This window comes from Pleurodeles waltl, chromosome 4_2 (assembly GCF_031143425.1).
Source record: "Pleurodeles waltl isolate 20211129_DDA chromosome 4_2, aPleWal1.hap1.20221129, whole genome shotgun sequence".
NCBI classification, from domain to species: Eukaryota; Metazoa; Chordata; class Amphibia; order Caudata; family Salamandridae; genus Pleurodeles; species Pleurodeles waltl.
In genome coordinates, this window is record NC_090443.1 from 504,562,521 (window position 1) to 504,585,753 (window position 23,233).

General features: G+C 47.5%; 1 protein-coding gene across 4 annotated transcripts in view; it reads right to left on the minus strand.

Moving 5' to 3' along the window:
* The window catches only part of SUCO (SUN domain containing ossification factor), a 481,248-nt gene that overhangs the window by 180,988 nt on the left and 277,027 nt on the right, over window positions 1-23,233 (minus strand). For all 4 annotated transcript variants that reach the window (XM_069231978.1, XM_069231976.1, XM_069231977.1 and 1 more), the window contains 2 exons: window positions 17,215-17,292; window positions 12,366-12,477 (listed from right to left, as the gene is read on the minus strand). In XM_069231978.1, coding sequence (XP_069088079.1) covers window positions 12,366-12,477; window positions 17,215-17,292 — 190 coding nt within the window. The remainder of the gene's footprint in view (window positions 1-12,365; window positions 12,478-17,214; window positions 17,293-23,233) is intronic.

A 23,233-nucleotide genomic window follows, 5' to 3' on the forward strand; every position in this document is an offset into this window, starting at 1 on the left:
GACTTGGGCCTCTCCGTCAATCATTCCAAAACTTTCATAATGAATTGTGGTAGGAAACAGGGCAAGATTAAAAACATTACTACCCACGGGGGGGAAGGTCGACATAGCTCGAACATTTTCATACTTGGGTATAATGTTTGATAAAAAGGGTTCCTGGGCACACTGTATGAAAACAAAAAAGGACCAGATTATTAAGACAACGGCGGCGCTGAAAATCTTCTCAAAAAGGTTAGGAGGGATTACCCCGCCGAACATGGTCAAAATTTATAAAGCCAAGTGTATTCCATCCGCGATGTATGGATCAGGTATTTGGGGATATATCAATTGTAAGCCAATCCAGAAGGTGGAAAATGATTTCCTTAGACACCTGTTATTGGTACCAAATGGTACATCATCGTATATAATTCATGCAGAGTTAGGGGTCTCGTTTTTATCCGATCTGATAAGGATACAGCCACTGTTATTATGGCACAAAGTTTGGACCTCTGAACACACTGGATTAAACAAAACCATTTTATCTTATTGTATTTCCCTAACATATTCGTTAAAAGTCCCCTGGCTGAGATATATCAAGACCTTTTTCGAAGACATGGGTAGTAAAGAATACTACACAAATCTGGATTTTTGGAATACATCACTAGGAAGGAATTGAGAGTTTTAACATTGAAGTAGCTAGAAGAATGTCGATGGGAAGTGGAATCAAAAAAGCCCAGTGTAATGTCTAACCAATTGATTCTGTCCGTGGAGGGTATTCAGCCCTATCTTGCAAATGTGGTAAATCCTCGGAACCGCTTTGTTCTCACAAGACTAAGGTTAGATACCTTTCACCGTTTAGTAACCTTCCCGACTATGAATGATTGGAGTCCAATCTTAAGGGCATGTCCCTGTGACGCAACGTCATTACAGTCTACGATTCATGTGGTTTTGTTCTGCAAATTTTATTCAAAACAGGGAAAGACCATCTTAGTTCCTCTTTTAAGATCGCTTAACTTACGTCAGTCCCGCAGTGCGTATATTAGCATACAGGTTTTATTCTCTATTGAAATGTGTGGAACCTTGGCAAATGTTTTATGCTGGGTACTAGCTCTAAGAAGGTCTATGGGGGCACTGGTGTGAATTTAAATGACGCCATATAGCCATATGACTCATATGTAATTTTATTTTGTTGTTTATATATATATTTTTTTACACTTTATTTATTTATTGTGTTATTATATTATATATAGACGTGTTTTAATTGATATTTTTATGACTTGCTGAAAGTCGAATAAAGTTTTTGTACTACTACTACCACTACCTGGGGTGTGGGAATGGTCGAAGGCATTCTCAAGATCCAGTACCATGCACCCTGGCGCAAGGGCGTATTCGAAGACCCGAAATAAATCATCAGAGTTTCAAGGAGGTGCTTCTGGCCAAAACAAATCCATTCTGGTCCGGATGAACCAGTTGTGGGACTAGTGGGGCTAGACGTTCGGTCAGGATCTTCGCCAGGATTTTGTAGTCTGTGTTCAGGAGAGCAGGGGGTCTGTAGGATGCCAGCTCAGCAGGGTACCTACCTTCTTTAGGTAACAATATAAGCAGGGCATCTCACAGAGAAGGTGGCAAGCAGGCAGCTGCCATTGCAGCAATGTAGTTTTGAATATGGGTACCAGCGATGCTGCATAAGTCTTGCAAAATCCGACAGGTAGTCCATCCGGTCCAGGGGTCAAAACCCCCTCCAGCGTGCGTAAAGTGTCCCTAATCTCAAACTGTGTGATTTCTCCCTCAAGGGCCTTTGGGAGGCTTATGCTGCCCATGAATGATCTGACTGCTTCCAACAGCGAGGGCATCGCCAATTTGTACAATGAAGCATAGTGACTTCTGAATACCTACTGAAGGTCCTGTTGTGTGTGAAGTAGATCCCCTAAGTTCACTCGGATGTCAGCATGGGCCTCTGTGGCTGCTCTTTCCAGTAAAGTCAGGCCAGCAAAGCTCCATGTCTGTCATCGTCCAAGTGCTTCTGCCATGTATGCCACATAGATGAGGCATCTTAGCCTCTCCTGTAACGCAGCATGATCGCGTCTTCCCTGGGCCAGTTAGTCAGGGTCTTCCGGCAAGAACCGCATCTGCTGCTCTAGACGGAGCAGCGTCTGCTCAACATGTGCGATCTCTTGATCTATTAGACGATGCATGCTCAGGATGTTGCTCAGGCAGTGCCCTCTTATCACACCTTGAACGCATCCCATTTCATTAACAAGGAATCAGTATCGTTGTTTCTGTCAAAGCATTCATGCCCTGAACAGAGGGTCCTCCTGTGCCCATGCCTGTAGGTGACATGTTGGAATATTGGAGTAGAGGGGGGGGTTAATTTTAGGTTAAGTGCAGGTGCAATGGATTGTGATCAAAGGGGGTCCTGCCTAAGCAGTCAACATACGTAATGTTGGCAGTTATGTCTGCTGTGCTAGCAAATCGGTCTATTCGGACATGAAGGTTATGAGGGTGAGAGTAAAATGAGTAGACTCATGGTGTGCCATGTCGCTGGCATCAGAAATCAAGCAGGGTCCAATGCTGAAGCCAACTTGGGAGGGTGTGGACGTTTGAGGTGGCAGTGGTGAGGGTAATTGGGCAGAAAGGAGTGGTGCAAGTGCACACTGAGGACAGTTAAAAATCTCCTCTCAATAGCCAAGGGATGCCGCTCCATCGAGCCAGGACCGCTGTCAGTTCGTTTAGGAATACCGCCTGGTCAGAATTGGGCGCATAGAGTGCTCAGACGAGCATCTGTCCAGTCGGCACTAAACTAATAAACACTGGCCTTTTGGGTCTATGACTGTTACCTATCCTGAAAGGGACCTCTGCCTTTAACCACACAAAAAGCCTGTGGGCATATGTGGAGTAATTGGTGGGATACACCTGGCCATGCCATCGCTTCTGAAGTTGTTGTCCCCTGCTTATGTAGTGTGGGATTACTGTATGAATTCTATTTGGACCGTCCTACAATGCAGACAGGAATACACAGAGTACCTATGGGAAGGAGCGTGCATCCCAGAACATTCCAAGTAATTATGTTAGCGTAGAGCATTTAGTATGTGTCTTAAGGAGTGAAGCATGGCAACCACCAAATGTGCAGGGCCAGGGCCAGGATCCCCCATAGGGGACTACCCTAGGTGGGTGCAGGAGGGAACTTCTAGCTTACAACAAATAACAGAAGAAACATTTGAATACCATACAGAGCAGAGCTGCAACAGGCATCCACCCAAACATACTGACAAAGAGTGCCAACATCAGGAAGTAATTTAGGGTGGGCGAGAGGAAGTAATGGTATGAAGCAATGCTGATCCCATGTTGCCTTGTGCCATAGTGGGCACTGTGCCTCCAGTTCTGCCACCCCACCATGCTAGTTCCAACACTGTACATACTCACGGGCCCGTGAGGGTGTCAGCCAACACACCGCGTGTCAAACGGCAGCAGACTACCTGCAGAACCCCCCCCCCCCCCCCCCTCCTCCCCCCGGGGGCACCGGGTCAGCTGTGGAAGGAGAAAAAGTTAAAGGGGTGGCGGAGAGTTGGTGGAGCGGAGTATAGTCTCGATATCAAGCGCACTCCCAAGCGGAGTATAGTCTAGATACCAAGCGCACTCCTGAGGCTGCCATAGCAACCAGGGTAAGTGGGGTGAACTCCACAGGAGCCAGTGGGTAAGTAGTGGAGCATGCTCGCATCGCACGTTGCAGATAGCATCGTACAAAGTTCTGCAGGTGTGTAGCGTCTGCAAAGCGAGTATCTGTAGTGTGTGAAAATATGTGGTCATCTGGTAAAAACGTCCCAGAAAGTGTGAAGTTGAAGAGCACTGTTCAAGTGCCTCCTGTGTGATGGGTATAAATGGATTGTTAATCATGGTCAATGCCGAGGAATGCTATGTGTCGCACTGAAGCAGACGTACCAGTCTGCGCCATGCCCAGCTAGTTGTGGAGATAGTCTGAATATCTCTTCGATTTAGTATAACAGTCCCAGGCAGAAGAGCAGTGAGCAGGACTGGATCCGCCAAGTCCAACTCAGGGATAGAGTAAGGAAATCAGACATCAGGATGATACCAATGATACGTGGACTGGCTCTGCTCCACCAAGTAGTAAAGCTGGAAGTGAGGGACCCCAAACCCACCCCACGAATACGGGAGAGTAAGGATCTCCCATTGAATGTGTGGATGTTTATCCGCCCATAGCAGGTTGGATGACCAGGCTACGAAGTGTGGCAAAAAAGGAATTAGTGAGCTGGATTGGGATGTTTAGAAATTGATACAGAAATTGGGGGAGAACCATCATTTTTATGAGCGATATCCGACCTGCCACAGAGATCGGCAGCTTCACCCACCTATGCGGTGAATCTCTCCACCGCGGGTCCATAATTAAGCTGCATCACCTGCTCCCTGTCTGTGCGAATGAATACCTAAATATTTTGCATGTAAAAAGGGCTACTCAAGTGAATCAAAAGCATTTTCGGTGTTTAATAAGGCTATCACTGCCGGAACCTCTGGGGACACTGTTTATCCCCGAAAGACAGTGCGAAGATTGATAGAGGTAGAGTGATGCAGTACAAAGCCACACTGAGCGGGGAAGATAATCGTGTCCAACAGGAGGGAGAGGCGGGCAGCAACCATTTTGGCCAGGATCTTATTGTCGAAATTTATCAAAGAGGGGGCGATATGACCCACGGTATAGAGGGTCTTTGCCGGGTTTCAGCAAAAGAGCAATAACCGCCTCTCTCATAGATGGCGAGAGCCCTGGCCTCCAGAGCCTCGGCATACACCAATACCAGATGATGACTTAGAATATCTTTGTATTTCTTGTAGAACACCCCAGTAAACCCATCCAACCCCAGGGCTCATGCCCCACCCAGCAAATCAATAGCCTGCGACACCTCCTCGGCAGAGAAGGGTTCACTAAAGGACTGCTGCTGGGCAGATGTAAGCCAGACTATAGCAGTGTCATCTAAATAGTCCTGTAACTCAGGTCCGTATGGCCCCGCCTGTGCTGTATAAAATGTGGAATAGTATTTGAGAAGCTCCTCCTGGACCTCAGCAGTACAGTTGGCTAGGCTGCCATCAGATCTTTTAATTTCAACAATATGGGATGCAGGATGTAAGGGCCAGATCAATCTGGCCAACATCCTCCTGGGCCTGTCCCCCCCCTCTCGATATCTATGTGCCTTTGTATATTTTCCAGGTAATGAACCTCTCTCTCTGCTAGTACGTTGAACCCTTTAAACGCCGCCCCACGCCGCCCCAGGAGAGGGGTGACACTGGCCGCCTCAGTCACCTGGTCATTGTCAACAAGCTGTGCCTCCACCTGCGCCAGATCGCGACGTATCTCCCGCAGGACACCAGAATGTGTAGAGATGCAGATGCCTCTGATGTAAGGCATAAAGGCATCCCACAATACTGCCCCAGGACCCTATTGAGCCCTCATTTAGTTAAAAAAAAAAAAGTCGACCACTGCCTCCCGCAAGGCTGCACAGAACAGAGCGCCAAACAATGATATGTCTGGGAGCCTCTACATTTTCTTGGTTCCGTACGATGCAGGTATAGAAAGTGCCATCAGTACCGGAGAGTAGTCCAACAACGTCCAACGTAAATGTGTGACATCTGTAACCCATTGTGCAGTAGCGCCTGTCAAAAGCCAACAGTCAATGTACGACCACGTACCATGAGGTGCACAACGAAATGTGTAGGTCAACGTGCCGATCCCATACAGTCGCCAAGGGTCATGTAAAGCGAAGGCGGTGCAGAGGATCCCCAGAGCCCTAAGAAAGCGGGACTTGAACGTCAGGGCTCGGGAGGCGGTGTCAACTGCTTGGTCCACAGCCAAATTAAAGTCCCCACCCAGCAGGATGTGCTCTATAGCGAAGCTATCAATGTGAGAATGGATTTCCTGAAGAAAATCAGGAGCTTTAATGTTAGGGGCATACACATTCACAAGTAACCCCTTACGTTTATCCAAAAGCCCCACAACCATCACATATCTGCCACTGCCTTACACTTGGGTCGATAGCAGCCTGAATGGCACTGTTTTATTAATCAAGATACACCCCCCTCTGAGAGTAGGAGTTGTAACTAGCAAAGTATCGATGTGTGCCCCACATGGTTGCAAAGAAGGGCACAGTGCCAGCAGTGAGATGTGTCTGCTGCACAAAAGCAATCTGCACCCCGTGCCTGCGGAGGTACTGCAACACCATCTTACCTTTCCGGGGATTATTGAGACCATGCATATTCCAGGAGGGGAATGTGAGGCCTAATATGTTTTCTCGTCGCAGGAGCGCCAGCCTTAGTGTGAGATCCGTGCAACCATATGTACATTGGGTAAATGTGTATAAAAACTGCATTACATCACATAACCCATACAAATGAAACAACCCACCCACCTCCCAGACCCCGGCCCAAAAATGCCAAGCGAATAAACAAAGACCATTACAATAGAAGAACAAATAGCAATGGGATTGACAGTGTGACATAGGAGAGTACAACCCGACTTAAAGAAAGAACATGCAGGATGAACAGTAGGCCAGCAAATTAGCAACCATCTTTTATAATTACTGGGGGAGCACTGATTATACCAACATGGCTGTGGTCACAGTCCAGGCTGCCTTGTCTAGTCCGAGGGAAAACAGTTCCATGCTTCAAGCAGGCCCAGCATCAAGATTGTCACGACCCCCGTGGGGAACCGCCAGGCGATCCGTCCAGACAGGGGAGTTACTTGCAGAACTTCATGGCATCACTAGGGGTATCAAAGTACCGCACTTTACAGTTCACCTCAACCTGGCTGGATAGATCATGCCATGGCGTAGTACAAGAGAACCAAGCGTTGCCTTGGCTGCACAGAATGTCTGCCTGCCTTCCTGCACTGTAGGCGTGAAATCGGGGTAGAGGGATACAACTGCCGCCTGATACTGTAATGGGCCTTTCTCCCTAGCGGGTTGGAGTGCAGTGCCTCGGCCTCTATAATTCAATAGACGGGCAATTATAAAACAGGCAGGTGCCGCAGGGGGAGGCCTTGGGCCCATTGTACGATGTGCCCTCTCCACCACAAATGTGGAGGTGAAGCCTGGCGTCCCAATAATTCCACCTGCAGGTTCTCTACAAACAGATCTAGGCGACCAGTATTGGTGGACTCCGCTACACAGGCTATACGCAAGTTGTTATGTTGCTCTCTGGCCTCCAAATCCTTATTCTTTACGGCCACAGTCTTTAACCGCCCCTCGACCTTCTCAAGGCGTTTTCTGAGCGTCGCTGTGTCGTCCTCGATAGTAAAGATTCGACCCTCTGTACCCTCCAGGCGCGAGTGGTGCTTGTCCAACCTGTTACTCTTGTTATCAAGCCTGGCAGTCAGCGAGTCAAATCTATTATCAATAGCGCGAAATCCTGTCCTCAGTTCTATCAATATTTCTTACGCACCCGATGTTTGATCTCACATCTGTTCACTCCGGACATCATCCGACTCCCTTGCCGGAGTGGCAGCCATATCGTCTTGCAGACTCCTCTCAAATGGAAGTTTCCTCTGCTTGGAGTCACTGCGGCCCATGGCCCCCAAAGAGCCACCCCCAGCTAGCGCTGGTCTAGTAGTGCACTAAGAATCCTTGGGGGAAACCCCGCACCACGTAGGGGAACGATCCAGGTAGCTGCCACGGTGCCACAGATCCCACCCAAGTCACTGGGCAGGCAGCTCCAAGCACCCACACAAATGGGGACTAGTCCGTCGTGCTGTGCCTCTCATGCAGCCAGTGCATACAGTGTAGGAGCGCAGGACCCCGATTTAGGCCCCGCTGATTGGCACTCTGCCAGGGAAAGAGTCTGCATTGTGAGGCTCTGCTACAGGTAGGGCGTGTGACTCCGTCGGCCACCCCACCGAGTGTCAAAGAGAGGGTGGGGCATGGGGCCCACCTTGCCATAGGTCTTCCCGTGGCCAGTCAGGCCCGTGCCACCACACAGCAGGACACACCCGCTGGCCACCCCCACAGGCGTCTTTGAGGGCACAGAGAGGGCGGCTCTATGCCTCACCACCACGCGGCATTTGTAGCAAATGTCCGGGGGGGTATGAGGAACACTCCCTGAGCATCGCTCTCGGCTTGGGATGGAGGGAACTGTTACTGTCTGCCCCCCAGTGGATCCGCACCGCCGGGTGGCCCAGCTCCTCAGACTCACTCGAGGCCCCTGCCATCTCGGGGCCTCCAAGGCACGTGTGCCCACGGGCCAAGGCCACAGCAACCGTGCACTGCAATATTTGCAGACGCGCACCCCAACCCCACCCGCGATCTCCCCCCCACACCTCACCGTTCCGTCACCAACACTGGGCTACCACTGGCTCTCGGGTGCGCTCTCCAGCTCAGTTCTTGGAAGCCTTGCAGCCATTTTGGTCACCGGCTCAGCCATGCCCCCCCAGAGGGATAATATTACTTGGCGCACCGGAGGCTGGCGAGAAAAGGTCTGAGGTCAGGGAACCTTCATCTTTGGAAAGCTGGATTTGTCTTTGTCTGTGCCTGAAGTTGGGATAGGGTTTGAAATGCTGCTGCCGCCTGTAGCGCTTTTCTCCTCTCCTCTATGACCTGCTCCAGGTTAGGGGAGCAGCACACATAGTGGATGGTTTTTTTCTTGGGTGGGGGGGTGGAATATGGAGGAGGGCGGGAGGGGGTTGTAAGGTCACTCTGCCGGCCCATGCGTTCCTCTGGCCTACACCAGTAGATTGCGTGTCTCCGGTCATGCTCTGTGAGGAAGAGGTTTCCGCTATTCTCCCACCATGTCCAAGCCTCCTTGACATCTATGAAGAAGTGCAGTTTGCCAGCCACCTAGACCAGAAGACGGGCAGGTGACTGGAGTGAATAGTGGATGTTGAGTTCCCAGAGTTTGCATTTGACCGCAAGTAAGTTGTGTGGCTGGTGCTGGACCAACGGCATGTAATTAGGAAAAATCATAACCTTTGGATTGTCAACTATCACGTTGTTGAGCTTGCCAGCCTCCTGCAATATGGTGTTCCTGTAGTGCTTGGAGCATGTCTGGGTGGGGCAACAGACGGGTACCTTTCACGCCTGGTGCCCCCGCTCAACTGAAGAAAGGGTGAGAGGGCTGAGGCAGGGACAAAGCTATGATCCATGTCTTGATATAAGATATTACATCAATTCCCTCAGCATTTTTGAGGCGGCTCACCAGGTGGATATTGTTTCTCTGGGACTGGCCCTCCAAATCTTCGGCTCACTCCTCCAGGACGCAAGCACGATCAGTCAGGGTTTGTAGGTGGGACTGAGTGTCCTGGGCTTGGAACTAGATTGTTGCCACAGACTGTTTAGTGTTACCAACCCTTTCTGTAAGAGTTCAGTGGTCATCTCGGAGCAGTGTAAGGTCTGTTGTCACCGCATCAACTTTATTTTCCAGCGACACAGGAGACAGCTCTATTGCTGCCAAGGGCACATCAAGCTTGCCCTCCACCAACATAGGTCCAATGAGGTGATCAGAAGGGTCCGCGCTCTGTGTGGCATTCGGCAGTGGCACCATGTGTTGTGGCTGGGTGGTCTGGGTGACGGACCTGAGGTGTCCCATGTTCAAAACATAATCGCCTGTCTCGTCTGGCAGGCAAATGGGACCATTTTCCAACCGGGCCTGCTTGCAAGTGCACAGGTGCTTCTCAGCACCTCACAGCACAAGCAGCCTGATCAGCAAATAGGCAGCCCACTACCAAAATTGACTGGGGGTGAGGGGGATGAGGGGGGTCCAAAGGCCAACACCCTCTTTTTCAAATGTGACAGTCCGATAGTGATGCGCCAGGAATTAATGGCATGGCGGCTCACTGGAGTCGTCCATGAGGACCCAGCTCTCCCCAATCACTGCATCAGCTGTCTTGAGTCTCGTCCTAGTGCCTGCAGAGACTCTGCAATGGAGGGGCCACTCCTGAGCTCCCCCCTCCCCCAAGCCCCCCCCCCCCCCCAAGTCTCAGGTGTCCACCTCTTACCGCTGCAGGTATGGAACACAGGTGCCATATCCCAGGATGTCTTGTCCTCAAACAAAGGTTCCAGCCATGGAGTGTGCCATAGGACCTCATGTGAACCAGCGTGCTGCTAGGACACTGATGCCTCCCAGGCACTGTTGGGTACCCTTAGGGGGCAGCTCAGTACACCCAATGGCTGCAGGATAGGGTTTCAAGGCCCGGCTCTGCACATGCACTGGTCACTGTAGGGGGACCCCCCAGTGCTGCCAGTCACAGCAAGACAGTACATAGCACTCACCAGATCTTTTTAATGATTGCGAGTCAGGTCTGGTGTCACCCTCACATCGGGTCGGTGCCCAGTGTCTTTCTGTACATCACTCAGGCCCAGGCCAGTGATTTATCTCGCCACATGCCCCAGGGGGTTTACAAGCTCACAGTCTCTGTCTGCAGGGACCCGCAGCCCAGGGATCTTCTAGGGGACAGCTATCAGCAGCACATTCACGGCAGGGGCCAGGTATCGCCCAACTCCCAGTGGCCACGGCAAAGTGGGCAGAGCCGTGAGTGCTGTGGGTGAGCCAACAATTTCCCCTTTCAGTGAGGGCCTTTGGTGCTCCAACCAGCACCCTCACACCAGTCTAGGCAGCGGGGTATCCCAGCAGGTGCTCAGAGTGCACATAACCAGCTTGGGCCCAGACCACAGCAGATGACTCAGCCAGACGGGGCAGGCCTCATCATCTCGGCCGGTCCCTGTGTTCGTCCTGTACCTCACCTCTCACCCCGCCATAACACAGCTAGAGTCAGAAGAGCACAGGGGTCTGGCTTGAGTGTGATGGCAGCAGGACCATGTTACTAATACCGGATCATGAGATCGTCATGGGGAGCTCCTCTAAGGCGTGTCCATCACCTTGGCCTTTCAGGCCACACACCCCACAATTCTGTGCTCCCTTAACAGTCAGTTTAAGGTTTGATAATTAACTTCTGTCCTGGGGTATTTCTTAAATATAGAAACACTCAATATCACTCTATGAGTGCCTCCATTTTAAGATGTTTGTATTCATCACACAATGGCAGCAATTCACAAACTGTTTAGTCCATCACCATCTTAGAATGATTTCTATAATGTCAAAATGGGGCTCAGTATCTTTTTACAGTTGAAAACATGGACTCCCTATCAATAAGCTAATTTAATGACATTTTATTTCACTTAAAGCATATATTAACATGCAGCCCAGTTTAGAGTAATATACTATTTACCACCACTAAGGAGGGACGGACTTCATTACGCACTCCAGCGTCCACCTCTTGTGAATTATGATTTCTGTTCACAAACAAAAATGGTTATTGAGTAGCATATTAATCTGCGCACAGGCACTCCCTGTAGGCAAATAAAATGATGCACTCAAGGGTACAGGGAACTCTGACTGAAGCAATAAGGAAGATATACTTCACATAGTAACTGCATGCAAAAGAAACATCTCTTTGTTGAAGCCAAAGTAGTCACAAATAGGGACACCATGTAATTCTAGATAATCTCCAAGTGTGGAAAGCAGCTGGGGAGGAAGGCGAGTCTTTTTAGACTCCAATGAAGATTCCTATGATCCATTTCATGTAAGCCAAACACACTACATTTTTACATTAATCTTTTCACAACACTATAGCGGCTTTTTTATTTCCACATATAAATCATACAGTGCAGTCCAGTGAACATATTCAGAAGATTTATGTGAGCCATGCAGAAAATGGAGGTCTTTTTAGACTTGCATGTCAGATATTTATATATGAATAAATGTACAAAGGCATTCATTGATGCTGTTTACATTGAAGTGACCTTCATATGTGGTCTGCAAACAAACTAGGGAATAATTCATGTGTTTATGATTGTCAATGAATAATGCAGAATTATTTTTAAGGCACTTGCCTGAAATTTAGGAAGGCTTACAAATAAAAGGAAGGAAAGAACAAAACCCTCTTTGAAGGTAAAATAACATTTTCATTACATAAAGAAATTTATTTTGAGAAGAATCTCAGCATAATGCTTTAGAAATGTTTTAATTAAGTCTGTTCAGGTTTCTCTCACAATATGTGAGTACTCTGATCTGCAAACTGAGCAGTCTTAAATGTGTACAGCCCATAACATTGTTAGAGTCTGCCTTCTGTGTGTTTTGTTTTCAAACAAAAAAGCTTTTTTTTTTACTAATATCAAATATTTTATGTGATCCTTCAACCTGGAGACCTGAACAGTGAGGAGAAGAAGAAATGAGATTTTATTACTTGATTTAATATATCTAACACTGCTCTACTCACGGAATAGAAATCACTGTGCTTTGTTTCAACAAATCTGAGTATTTACAGAATAGTGTGGGGTAAGCTGTCATGCAATAAATGTTGTTGTTTGATGCAATTCTTGTGCAATTACCCAACTCACCTTGCTGAAGGAAGTAATGTTGGCGCCAGCATTTTTGTGGTCTCACTTTGGGTAGGCTCTGGGTCTGCCTCTGGCTGCTCTGTGATATTATCCAAACTGCTTACATTATTTCCTGAAAAAGGTATGTAATTATTGAGACAATGTACAAAACAAATCATAAACATAAATATGTTAATGAAAACTATGAAATATAGCAAAAAGAAAATGAAACAATACTAAAGGACTATACAGACTGCTCTGCAAGTGTACATTATTCTCACAACCCACTAATGATGCTCCGTTTCAGCCAACCAGCATGCATTACCAGGTTAAAAAAACTCACCTGCTTAGGATAGATATTAAAATAAACCTGTAAACTATGTGATGGGTTAGTCAGCAGCATAACACAGGGAAACCTTTTCAAGCAAGATGCTACTGACCCAAAAAAGTACAGCTGCCTCTGAGATGACATCTGAACCCCTGTGGCTCAGTTGAAGAGTGCAGACAAGCAACAAAAGAATATTGGCAAAATAATTTAAATACTAGGACCCAAAAACTATTCAATGTTATAAGATAAGCTAATGGCCTCTCAAAACAATGCCCTCCTGGCTACTAACACTGGCTGGAGATGTATCCATGCCATGGGCGCTAGGCATTTACAAGCCTGAAGACTATCCTACTGACAATCTGTGGGCATTCTACTCCTACTGGTAGAACTGTAAATGTCTTCTCAAAGCTGTTGAAAAACAAAACGTTTTGTACACTTGTCCCTGCAAAGCACTTAGTAACTATGCACACAAGACGGGACAGAACATGCTTGAAAGATTCAAACGAAAGGTCATCTCAGTCACCAAAACATAAACACACCGTCATCTTTGTGGCCCAGGAGTAAGCTCAATGTTTCATCTCATGAGACAAGTCACTCCAGCTATGGAGAGCAGCGGGCGACTTAATTTACTAGCATTGCTGGGATCAGGTGATATTATGACCAATGCACACTTTGGTGACCACAATGGTCTTAAATGACCATGGTATGAAGCTTCAAAAGCCACTGCATACCACCTATGCCACAGGTGTTGGTTTCAGAACTTCTGGCTGTGGCTCAGTGGTTCCTTGTAGGAGGTACAAAGCTTAGCTTTGCCATGGAAGAGGGCACGGACACTGCTCCACCTACATAGTGGAAAAGAGGTGGGGCTGGCTCAGCCCTATTTAGGACCTCCACAATCTTAATCTGTTTGTTTTTAGGTCGAGCATGGCAGCGTGAAAGCACTGCTTTTACGACGTGTTGGTAAGTATCTGGGCTTTTAACCGCGCCCACCGCACGCCCATCACTATCACTCGTTTATGGGCTTGCCTTTCAAAAATCTTTTGTTTTCGTTGGTAACTGCTCAACGTTTGTTCCTCCTCAGGGCGGTTTTGTTACCGCCTTGCCCATCGGCCCTGTTACATGGATAATTGCACGTTTGTCGATAACTTTGACTGCGAGCGAACTTCTTTCTCCTTTCTTCTCTCTCTTCACACTCACAGCGGTCCTTTGAATCGGCTCACTTAGGTCAACTGTTTTACTTTTTGTTTTCAGTTTGTATGGCAATAAAAGTCCAGTTCTGAATTTATAACGCGAATAGCTCTACCTCGAGCAAACGTAAGACCCATTGTATTGCAAATGCTTCTTATACTCATGTTATAGATGCCAATAATGATATTCTGCCAGTATTTATGCCAACATGTCTGGTGCAGCTGGGTGAACGTCAGGGTTGACCAACACTAGTTCAGTTGCTGCAGTTTGCCCATGTGCGATCTGCGGTACCAATGCAAAATGCTGCAAGTGGTCCGGACTCTGTTCCAAGCGTGTTTCTAAAACTGATGCCCCCACCCCGCCTTTGTGCCTTATTACTACTGTGGAAAGTACAGTAGTATCACTGCACAACGGTCTCCCTGGGGAAGACATCTCAAGTAATACTGTCTGCACAATCACTGTGACCTCAGGGACTCTCAACTAGGATTGACTGTCAACTTTCTGAAATTCTCACCCAAATGATTAAAGAGAATCCAGTTGACAGGTGGTCACATTCAAGACTACACTTCACAGACAGTGTCAGTCATAAAGCATCTCCTCCTTGTGGTCAGATTGTTGGTTCCAGAGGTTTTAGATCTTTAGGCACAAAGTACAGGTGCGGATCCACCTGGTCAGTTACTTAGAATTGCCGGATAAAGCAGGCGTGATCAACTGGGAAAAGCATTTCTGCCTCCCTTCTACCAAAATAGAAAACAAATTGACACCATCCCAGGATGTTCTAGTAAGTCAAATTTACTCCTTTCTACTGAAGGGGAGACCAGTAACTGTTTTAGCAGTGGGGCCCTTAAAGGGTCTATCCTTTAAGATTACCAAACCAGTCTTATTCTCAAGTCAAAGTAGCCTATCATTCTTTCAGAGTTGTGAATGTCATAATACTGCAAACTGGACATATATCCATGAAACAGCACAGGCAAGCAGGGTGACTGCCTACTTGACATAGTTATGCATAAGTTAAGCATTTAATTTTAAACAGGGAGGTAATCAATCTAGAAAACCTCAGACAATTTTAGAGTTCTGTGGGAAATCTGTCAAAATGTGTCAATGACTGTGCTATTAGGGGCCATTACAAACAAGGAATCTATTGTAACAGAGTTCAAAGATCGTAAAATTCACTGGACCTTTGTGAAACAACTCCAAGGGGAACAAGAGTATTTACTTGTCAGAAAGGTCCTTAAGGTAAGGTCGGTGTTCAAAGATCCAAGGTACAAATAACCAAAATCCAACATCTCTCTTGAGCACAGCACTTCCATTAGAATAGATGAACCTTCTCAAATGTACTAATAAACTGGAGTGATTGAAGGGAAACATTACAGATTAGTGGTCTCTTTCAGGATAATGTTTAAACCTCGATTCAGATTTCATAATATACAGGGAGTGCAGAATTATTAGGCAAATGAGTATTTTGACCACATCATCCTCTTCATGCATGTTGTCTTACTCCAAGCTGTATAGGCTCGAAAGCCTACTACCAATTAAGCATATTAGGTGATGTGCATCTCTGTAATGAGAAGGGGTGTGGTCTAATGACATCAACACCCTATATCAGGTGTGCATAATTATTAGGCAACTTCCTTTCCTTTGGCAAAATGGGTCAAAAGAAGGACTTGACAGGCTCAGAAAAGTCCAAAATAGAGAGATATCTTGCAGAGGGATGCAGCACTCTTAAAATTGCAAAGCTTCTGAAGCGTGATCATCGAACAATCAAGCGTTTCATTCAAAATAGTCAACAGGGTCGCAAGAAGCGTGTGGAAAAACCAAGGCGCAAAATAACTGCCCATGAACTGAGAAAAGTCAAGCGTGCAGCTGCCACGATGCCACTTGCCACCAGTTTGGCCATATTTCACAGCTGCAACATCACTGGAGTGCCCAAAAGCACAAGGTGTGCAATACTCAGAGACATGGCCAAGGTAAGAAAGGCTGAAAGACGACCACCACTGAACAAGACACACAAGCTGAAACGTCAAGACTGGGCCAAGAAATATATCAAGACTGATTTTTCTAAGGTTTTATGGACTGTTGAAATGAGAGTGAGTCTTGATGGGCCAGATGGATGGGCCCGTGGCTGGATTGGTAAAGGGCAGAGAGCTCCAGTCCGACTCAGACACCAGCAAGGTGGAGGTGGAGTACTGGTTTGGGCTGGTATCATCAAAGATGAGCTTGTGGGGCCTTTTCGGGTTGAGGATGGAGTCAAGCTCAACTCCCAGTCCTACTGCCAGTTCCTGGAAGACACCTTCTTCAAGCAGTGGTACAGGAGGAAGTCTGCATCCTTCAAGAAAAACATGATTTTCATGCAGGACAATGCTCCATCACACGCGTCCAAGTACTCCACAGCGTGGCTGGCAAGAAAGGGTATAAAAGAAGGAAATCTAATGACATGGCCTCCTTGTTCACCTGATCTGAACCCCATTGAGAACCTGTGGTCCATCATCAAATGTGAGATTTACAAGGAGGGAAAACAGTACACCTCTCTGAACAGTGTCTGGGAGGCTGTGGTTACTGCTGCACGCAATGTTGATGGTGAACAGATCAAAACACTGACAGAATCCATGGATGGCAGGCTTTTGAGTGTCCTTGCAAAGAAAGGTGGCTATATTGGTCACTGATTTGTTTTTGTTTTGTTTTTGAATGTCAGAAATGTATATTTGTGAATGTTGAGATGTTATATTGGTTTCACTGGTAATAATAAATAATTGAAATGGGTATATATTTGTTTAGTTGCCTAATAATTATGCACAGTAATAGTCACCTGCACACACAGATATCCCCCTAACATAGCTAAAACTAAAAACAAACTAAAACTACTTCCACAAATATTCAGCTTTGATATTAATGAGTTTTTTGGGTTCATTGAGAACATGGTTGTTGTTCAATAATAAAATTAATCCTCAAAAATACAACTTGCCTAATAATTCTGCACTCCCTGTACAGTCATGCATATTCTGTTGTGGTATTACCAAATCTAACAATTTTAAAACACCAAGGAAGCTCTACTTGAAGTTGTATGTGGCTAGGTACCAAGCCTCCTCTATATAGTTCTGGGGAAAGGACAGCTGGGGAAGCCAACAGTGAGGGTAAATTAAGGGAGAAAGTTTTGGCCGAACAGGGAAGACGTATGTAATGGTAAAGAGGAAGTCAGACACCAAAATTGGACCGGCACTAAGGGTCTGGAAAGTCACCTTGGAGTTTCAGTGCATCATTTTCAATGACCTTCAATTGCATTTTTGTTAACAGACATTAAGCATGCATGTTTCATTAAAGTAAGCTAAAACTCAAGCAAAATCAATAAAGTGGTACCTTGTATCTCCATGTGTTCCTCTGTATTTGCACCCAGCATGTTAGCAGCAAGATTATTCACCATATTTAGAATGGCATCTAGTAACACAAAAGTGGAAAGCTTGTAAGCTTTATTTGGTTATTATATTAACCATCTCTCTATCAAAGGTCGCCATTTGAAAGTCTCTGGTGCTTTCACAGCCTTGTAAAGTGTGTGCACATTAACATAGAAAACAGTTATAATCAGTAGCTTCAAAAAACCTTTCAGAGTCAAGTCTAGCCTCAATACTAGTTCACTTTTCCCCTTTTCACTGACAATCAGCCTCGGATTCCAATACAATTTAAAAGGTTTGGCCTTCATTTGGTGATACAGGGATGTGTAGCACAGCCTTTCCGAATCACAGTTGAACAAACTCAAACACTGTTAAATAACAGTTCCTCGCAAACCAGGTGAATGAACATGACCATATATTAAAATGTTTAAATGCTAAATGCTGCCAGAAGAACAAGTTACTTACCTTCGGTAATGCCTTTTCTGGTGGATACATTAGCTACCTGTGGATTCCTCACCTAAAAAAGTTTCCCCACGCGCCAGCCCTCGACGGAAATGTTCTTATACCTCTGCACGTCGACAATGACGTCACAATTGCCAGACTCCACGCAACGCCGTATGATGTCATCCAGGCAATAAGAAGCCCTCGTTGACGTGCAGACATCAGTTATCACCATTTTTTACGTGCCTTTGAGGCGAAAAGGTGAACATTGACATTACAGAGTGACATAAGCACATCAAGTAAACTTATATACCAACTATTATTACCATAATATGAAACTAACTAATGGAAACAACACACTAAATATGCAAATAAATATATATACATATCCAAACATGTTTCCTTTGAAATATACCATATATATATAAGATAAAGAAATATATATATTCATCACATTATCATATACAAATATGCAATATACCAATGCTCACCCAAGGAATTTGTGGCAAGACCAATAAGGCAATCGGGAGGCGGGTGGGCCCGTGAGGAATCCACAGGTAGCTAATGTATGCACCAGAAAAGGCGTTACCGAAGGTAAGTAACTTGTTCTTCTGATGGATACAACTACCTGTGGATTCCTCACCTAAAGAATAGAGTCCCAAAGCAGTACCACCTCCGGAGGCGGGTGCCTGAATGGTCAACCAAGAAATCCTGCAGCACTGAGCGGGCACAATGGCCATCCTGCCTGACCTCAGAGTCCAAACAATAATGTTTGACAAAAGTATGGAGGGATGCCCAAGTTGCCGCTTTGCAGATGTCAACCACAGGAACACACAGGCCAAGGCCGATGTAGCAGCCTTAGCCCTAGTGGAATGGGCTCAAAGCCCTACAGGGGGTTCTTACTTTGCTAAAGAATAACAAAGTTTGATACAGAGAATGACCCACCTGGACAGTGTTCTCTTGTGGACAGCACTGCCTCTCCTCTTCCCCATGTATCCAACGAAGAGCTGATCGTCTTGCCTGAACTCCCTCGTCCTGTCAACAAAGAAGCTCAACACTCTTCGTGGATCCAACCGGTGAAGCCTCTCTTCCTCCTTGGATGGATGAGGTGGAGGGTAAAAGGAAGAGAGAGTAATAGACTGCCCCAAATAAAAGGGTGTAACAACCTTCGGGAGGAAAGCCGCCCTGGTCCTTAACACCACTTTGTCCCTGAAAAAGGAAAGATATGGGGACTCTACACTTAAAGCCTGGAGCTCACTCACTCTTCTAACCGATGTTATGGCCACTAGAAAAACAAACAGTCTTCAAAACTAAGAATCTTAAGGGACAAGAGTGCATCGGCTCAAACGGCGATCCCATAAGAAAGGTCAATACTAAATTAAGATCCCACTGTGGCATAACAAACGGAGAGGGTGGAAACTTATTAGTGAGACCCTTAATGAACCTCAATACCAGAGGTGACTTAAACAGAGAGGGTTGGTCTGGAAGGCACAGAAAAGCCGACAGCGCTGATAAATAGCCCTTAACTGTGGCAACTGCACAACCCTTCTGTGCCAAGGATAAAGCAAATAACAATACATCAGACAAATGGGCCTTCAAGGGATCAATTTGGTTCTCTCCACACCAACTGACAAATCTGGCCCACCTGCTTGCATAGATCGATTTGGTGGAGTGTCGCCTGGCCGATAAAATAACTTCCACCACCTCCGGCGGGAGAGAAAAGGAACTCAGATTGCCCCGTTCAATCTCCAGGCATGAAGGTGCAGCCTCTGGAGGTGGGGGTGTAGAACCTGCCTCTGCAACTGCGAGAGGAGGTCTGCCCTGCACGGGAGACGGCGCGGAGGGCACACAGAGAGTTGGAGAAGATCACAGTATCATACCCATCTTGGCCAATCCAGAGCTATTAAGATGACTTGAGCCCGATCTTGGCGGATCTTCCTCAAAACCCAAGTGTAAGGAAATGCCTCCTTGGCATGGTTACCCCCTGACTTTTTGCCTTTGCTGAGGCTAAGTTATGATTTGAAAGTGTGCTGGGACCCTGCTAACCAGGCCCCAGCATCAGTGTTCCTTCCCTAAACTGTACCTTTGTCTCCACAACTGGCACAGCCCTGGCACTCAGGTAAGTCCCTTGTAACTGGTATCCCTGGTACGAAGGGCCCTGATGCCAGGGAAGGTCTCTAATGGCTGCAGCATGTCTTATGCCACCCTAGGGACCCCTCCCTCAGCACATACACACAGCTTGCCAGCTTGTGTGTGCTGGTGGGGAGAAAATGACTAAGTTGACATGGCACTCCCCTCAGGGTGCCATGCCAACCTCACACTGCCTATGGCATAGATAAGTCACCCCTCTAGCAGGCCTTGCAGCCCTAAGGCAGGGTGCACTATACCACAGGTGAGGGCATATGTGCATGAGCACTATGCCCCTACAGTGTCTAAGCAAAACCTTAGACATTGTAAGTGCAGGGTAGCCATATGAGTATATGGTCTGGGAGTCTGTCAAACACGAACTCCACAGCACCATAATGGCTACACTGAAAACTGGGAAGTTTGGTATCAAACTTCTTAGCACAATAAATGCACACTGATGCCAGTGTGCACTTTATTGTAAAATACACCCAGAGGGCATCGTAGAGATGCCCCCTGAAAACATACTAGTTTTTGCCAGCCTGCCACACACCAGACATGTTGCTGGCCACATGGGGAGAGTGCCTTTGTCACTGTGGCCAGGAACAAAGCCTGTACTGGGTGGAGGTGCTTCTCACCTCCCCCTGCAGGAACTGTAACACCTGGCAGTGAGCCTCAAAGGCTCACCCCCTTTGTTACAGTGACACAGGGCATCCCAGCTAGTGGAGATGCCCTCCCCACCGACCACTGCCCCCACTTTTGGCGGCAAGGCTGGAGGAGATAATGAGGAAAACAAGGAGGAGTCACCCCCCAGTCAGGACAGCCCCTAAGGTCTCCTGAGCTGAGGTGACTCTTACTTTTAGAAATCCTCCATCTTGTAGAAGGAGGATTCCCCCAATAGGATTAGGGATGTACCCACCCCCCCCATAGGGATGAGGCACAAAGAGGGTGTAGCCACCCTCAAAGACAGTAGCCATTGGCTACTGCCCTCCCAGACCTAAACACACCCCTAAATCCAGTATTTAGGGGCCCCCAGAACTAAGGAAGATAGATTCCTGCAACCTAAAGAAGAAGGACTGCTGACCTGAAACCCTGCAGTGAAGACGGAGACGACAACTGATTTGGCCCCAGCCCCACCGGCCTGTCTCCCTACTTTGAAGAAAACTGCAACAGCTACACATCCAACAGGGTCCAGCGACCTCTGAAGCCTCAGAGGACTACCCTGCTTCTAAAGGACCAAGAAGCTCCCAAGAACAGCCGCCCTGTTCAAGAAACTGCAACTATCTGCAACAAAGAAGCAACTTAAAAGACCCCACGTTTCCTGCCGGAAGTGTGAGACTTTCCACTCTGCACCCTACACCCCCGGCTCGACCTGCGGAAAACTAACACTACGGTGAGGACTCCCCGGCGACTGCGAGCCCGTGAGTAGCCAGAGTTGAACCCCCTGAGCCCCCACAGCGACGCCTGCAGAGGAAATCCAGAGGCTCCCCATGACCGCGACTGCCTGTAACAAGGAACCTGACGTCTGGAACCAGCACTGCACCCGCAGCCCCCAGGACATGAAGGAACCGAACTCCAGTGCAGGAGCGACCCCCAGGCGACCCTCTCTCTAGCCCAGGTGGTGGCTACCCGAAGACCCACCCTCCCCCCCTGTGCCTGCCTGCATTGTTGAAGAGACCCCTGGCTCTCCCCATTGATTCCTATCTGAAACCCGACGCCTGTTTGCACTCTGCACCCGGCCGCCCCTGTGCCACTGAGGGTGTACTTTATGTGCCTGCTTGTGTCTCTCTCCCCCCCCCCCCCCCAGTGACCTACAAAACCCCCTGATCTGCCCTCCGAGGACACGGGTACTTACCTGCTAGCAGACTGGAACCAGGGCACCCCTGCTTCCATTGAAGCCTATGTGTTTTGGGCACCTCTTTGACCTCTGCACCTGACCGGCCCCTGAGCTGCTGGTGTGGTAACTTTTGGGTTGCCTTGAACACCCAACGGTGGGCTACCTTGGACCCAACTTTGAACCCTGTAAGTGTTTTACTTACCTGTGAACTTAACATTTACTTACCTCCCTCAGGAACTGTTGATTTTTGCACTAAGTGTCCACTTCTAAAATAGCTTATTGCCATTTTTGTCAAAACTGTACATGCTATTGTGAATATTCAAAGTTCCTAGAATACCTGAGTAAAACACCTTTCATTTGAAGTATTACTTGTAAATCTGGAACCTGTGGTTCTTAAAATAAACTAAGAAAATATATTTTTCTCTATAAAACCCTATTGGCCTGGAGTAAGTCTCTGAGTGTGTGTTCCTCATTTATTGCCTGTGTGTGTACGACAAATGCTTAACACTACCCTCTGATAAGCCTACTGCTCGACCACACTACCACAAAATAGAGCATTAGAATTATCTCTTTTTGCCACTATCTTACCTCTAACGGGAACCCTTGGACTCTGTGCACACTATTTCTTAGTTTGAAATAGTACATACAGATCCAACTTCCTACACTGAGGAATCAAGGGTATGGGGGGGGGAACGCGTAAAGCAACTGACACTTACAGGACATCTGAAACGCGTCCCCCAAAGCTTCTTGCGCCAGATACTGGAGGCTGAAAAACGACAGACAGTGCGCGTTCTCCCGAGTGGCAAACAGATCTATCTGTGGATACCCCAACATCTGGAAGATGTAAAGAACCAGATCTGGATGAAGACGCCACTCGTGATCGGTCGAGATGAGCCGACAGACTGTCCGCACGCACGTTCAGAACTCCGGCCAAATGATTTGCTACCAAGCAAATCCTGTGGTCCTGAAGCCAGGACCAGAGCCGAAGAGCTTCTCTGCAGAGAAGATACGACCCCACTCCTCCCTGCTTGTTTATTTACCACATCGCGGTAGTGTTGTCCGTCAGGACCTGGACCGACTAACCGCAAAGGGAAGGGAGGAAGGCCTTGAGAGCCAGATGTATCGCCCGCAGTTCCAACAGATTGATGTGAAACTTCTGTTCCACTGGAGACCAACAACCTTTGATCTCCAAGTCCGCCAGATGAGCTCCCCACCCTATAGTGGAAGCATCCATTACAACTGTGGCCACTGGCGGAGGTAGCGAGAACGGCCTTCCTTGCGACAGGTTGCTGACCGCAGCCCACCATCGAAGATCCACTGCAGCGTCTCTGGAGATCCTTATCGAGTCCTAGAGATCTCCTTTGTGTTGAAACCACTGCCTGCGGACGCACCACTGAAGAGCCCTCATGTGCCAGCGTGCATGCGTGACCAGCAGAATGCAAGAAGCAAACAAACCGAGCAGACGAAGGACCTTGAGGACTGGAACGACCGCTCCATTTCGAAACATTGGAATCAATGCCTGAATGTCCTGAACCCGCTGCGGCGGAGGAAAGGCCTGATTCAATGTTGTGTCCAGTACTGCCCC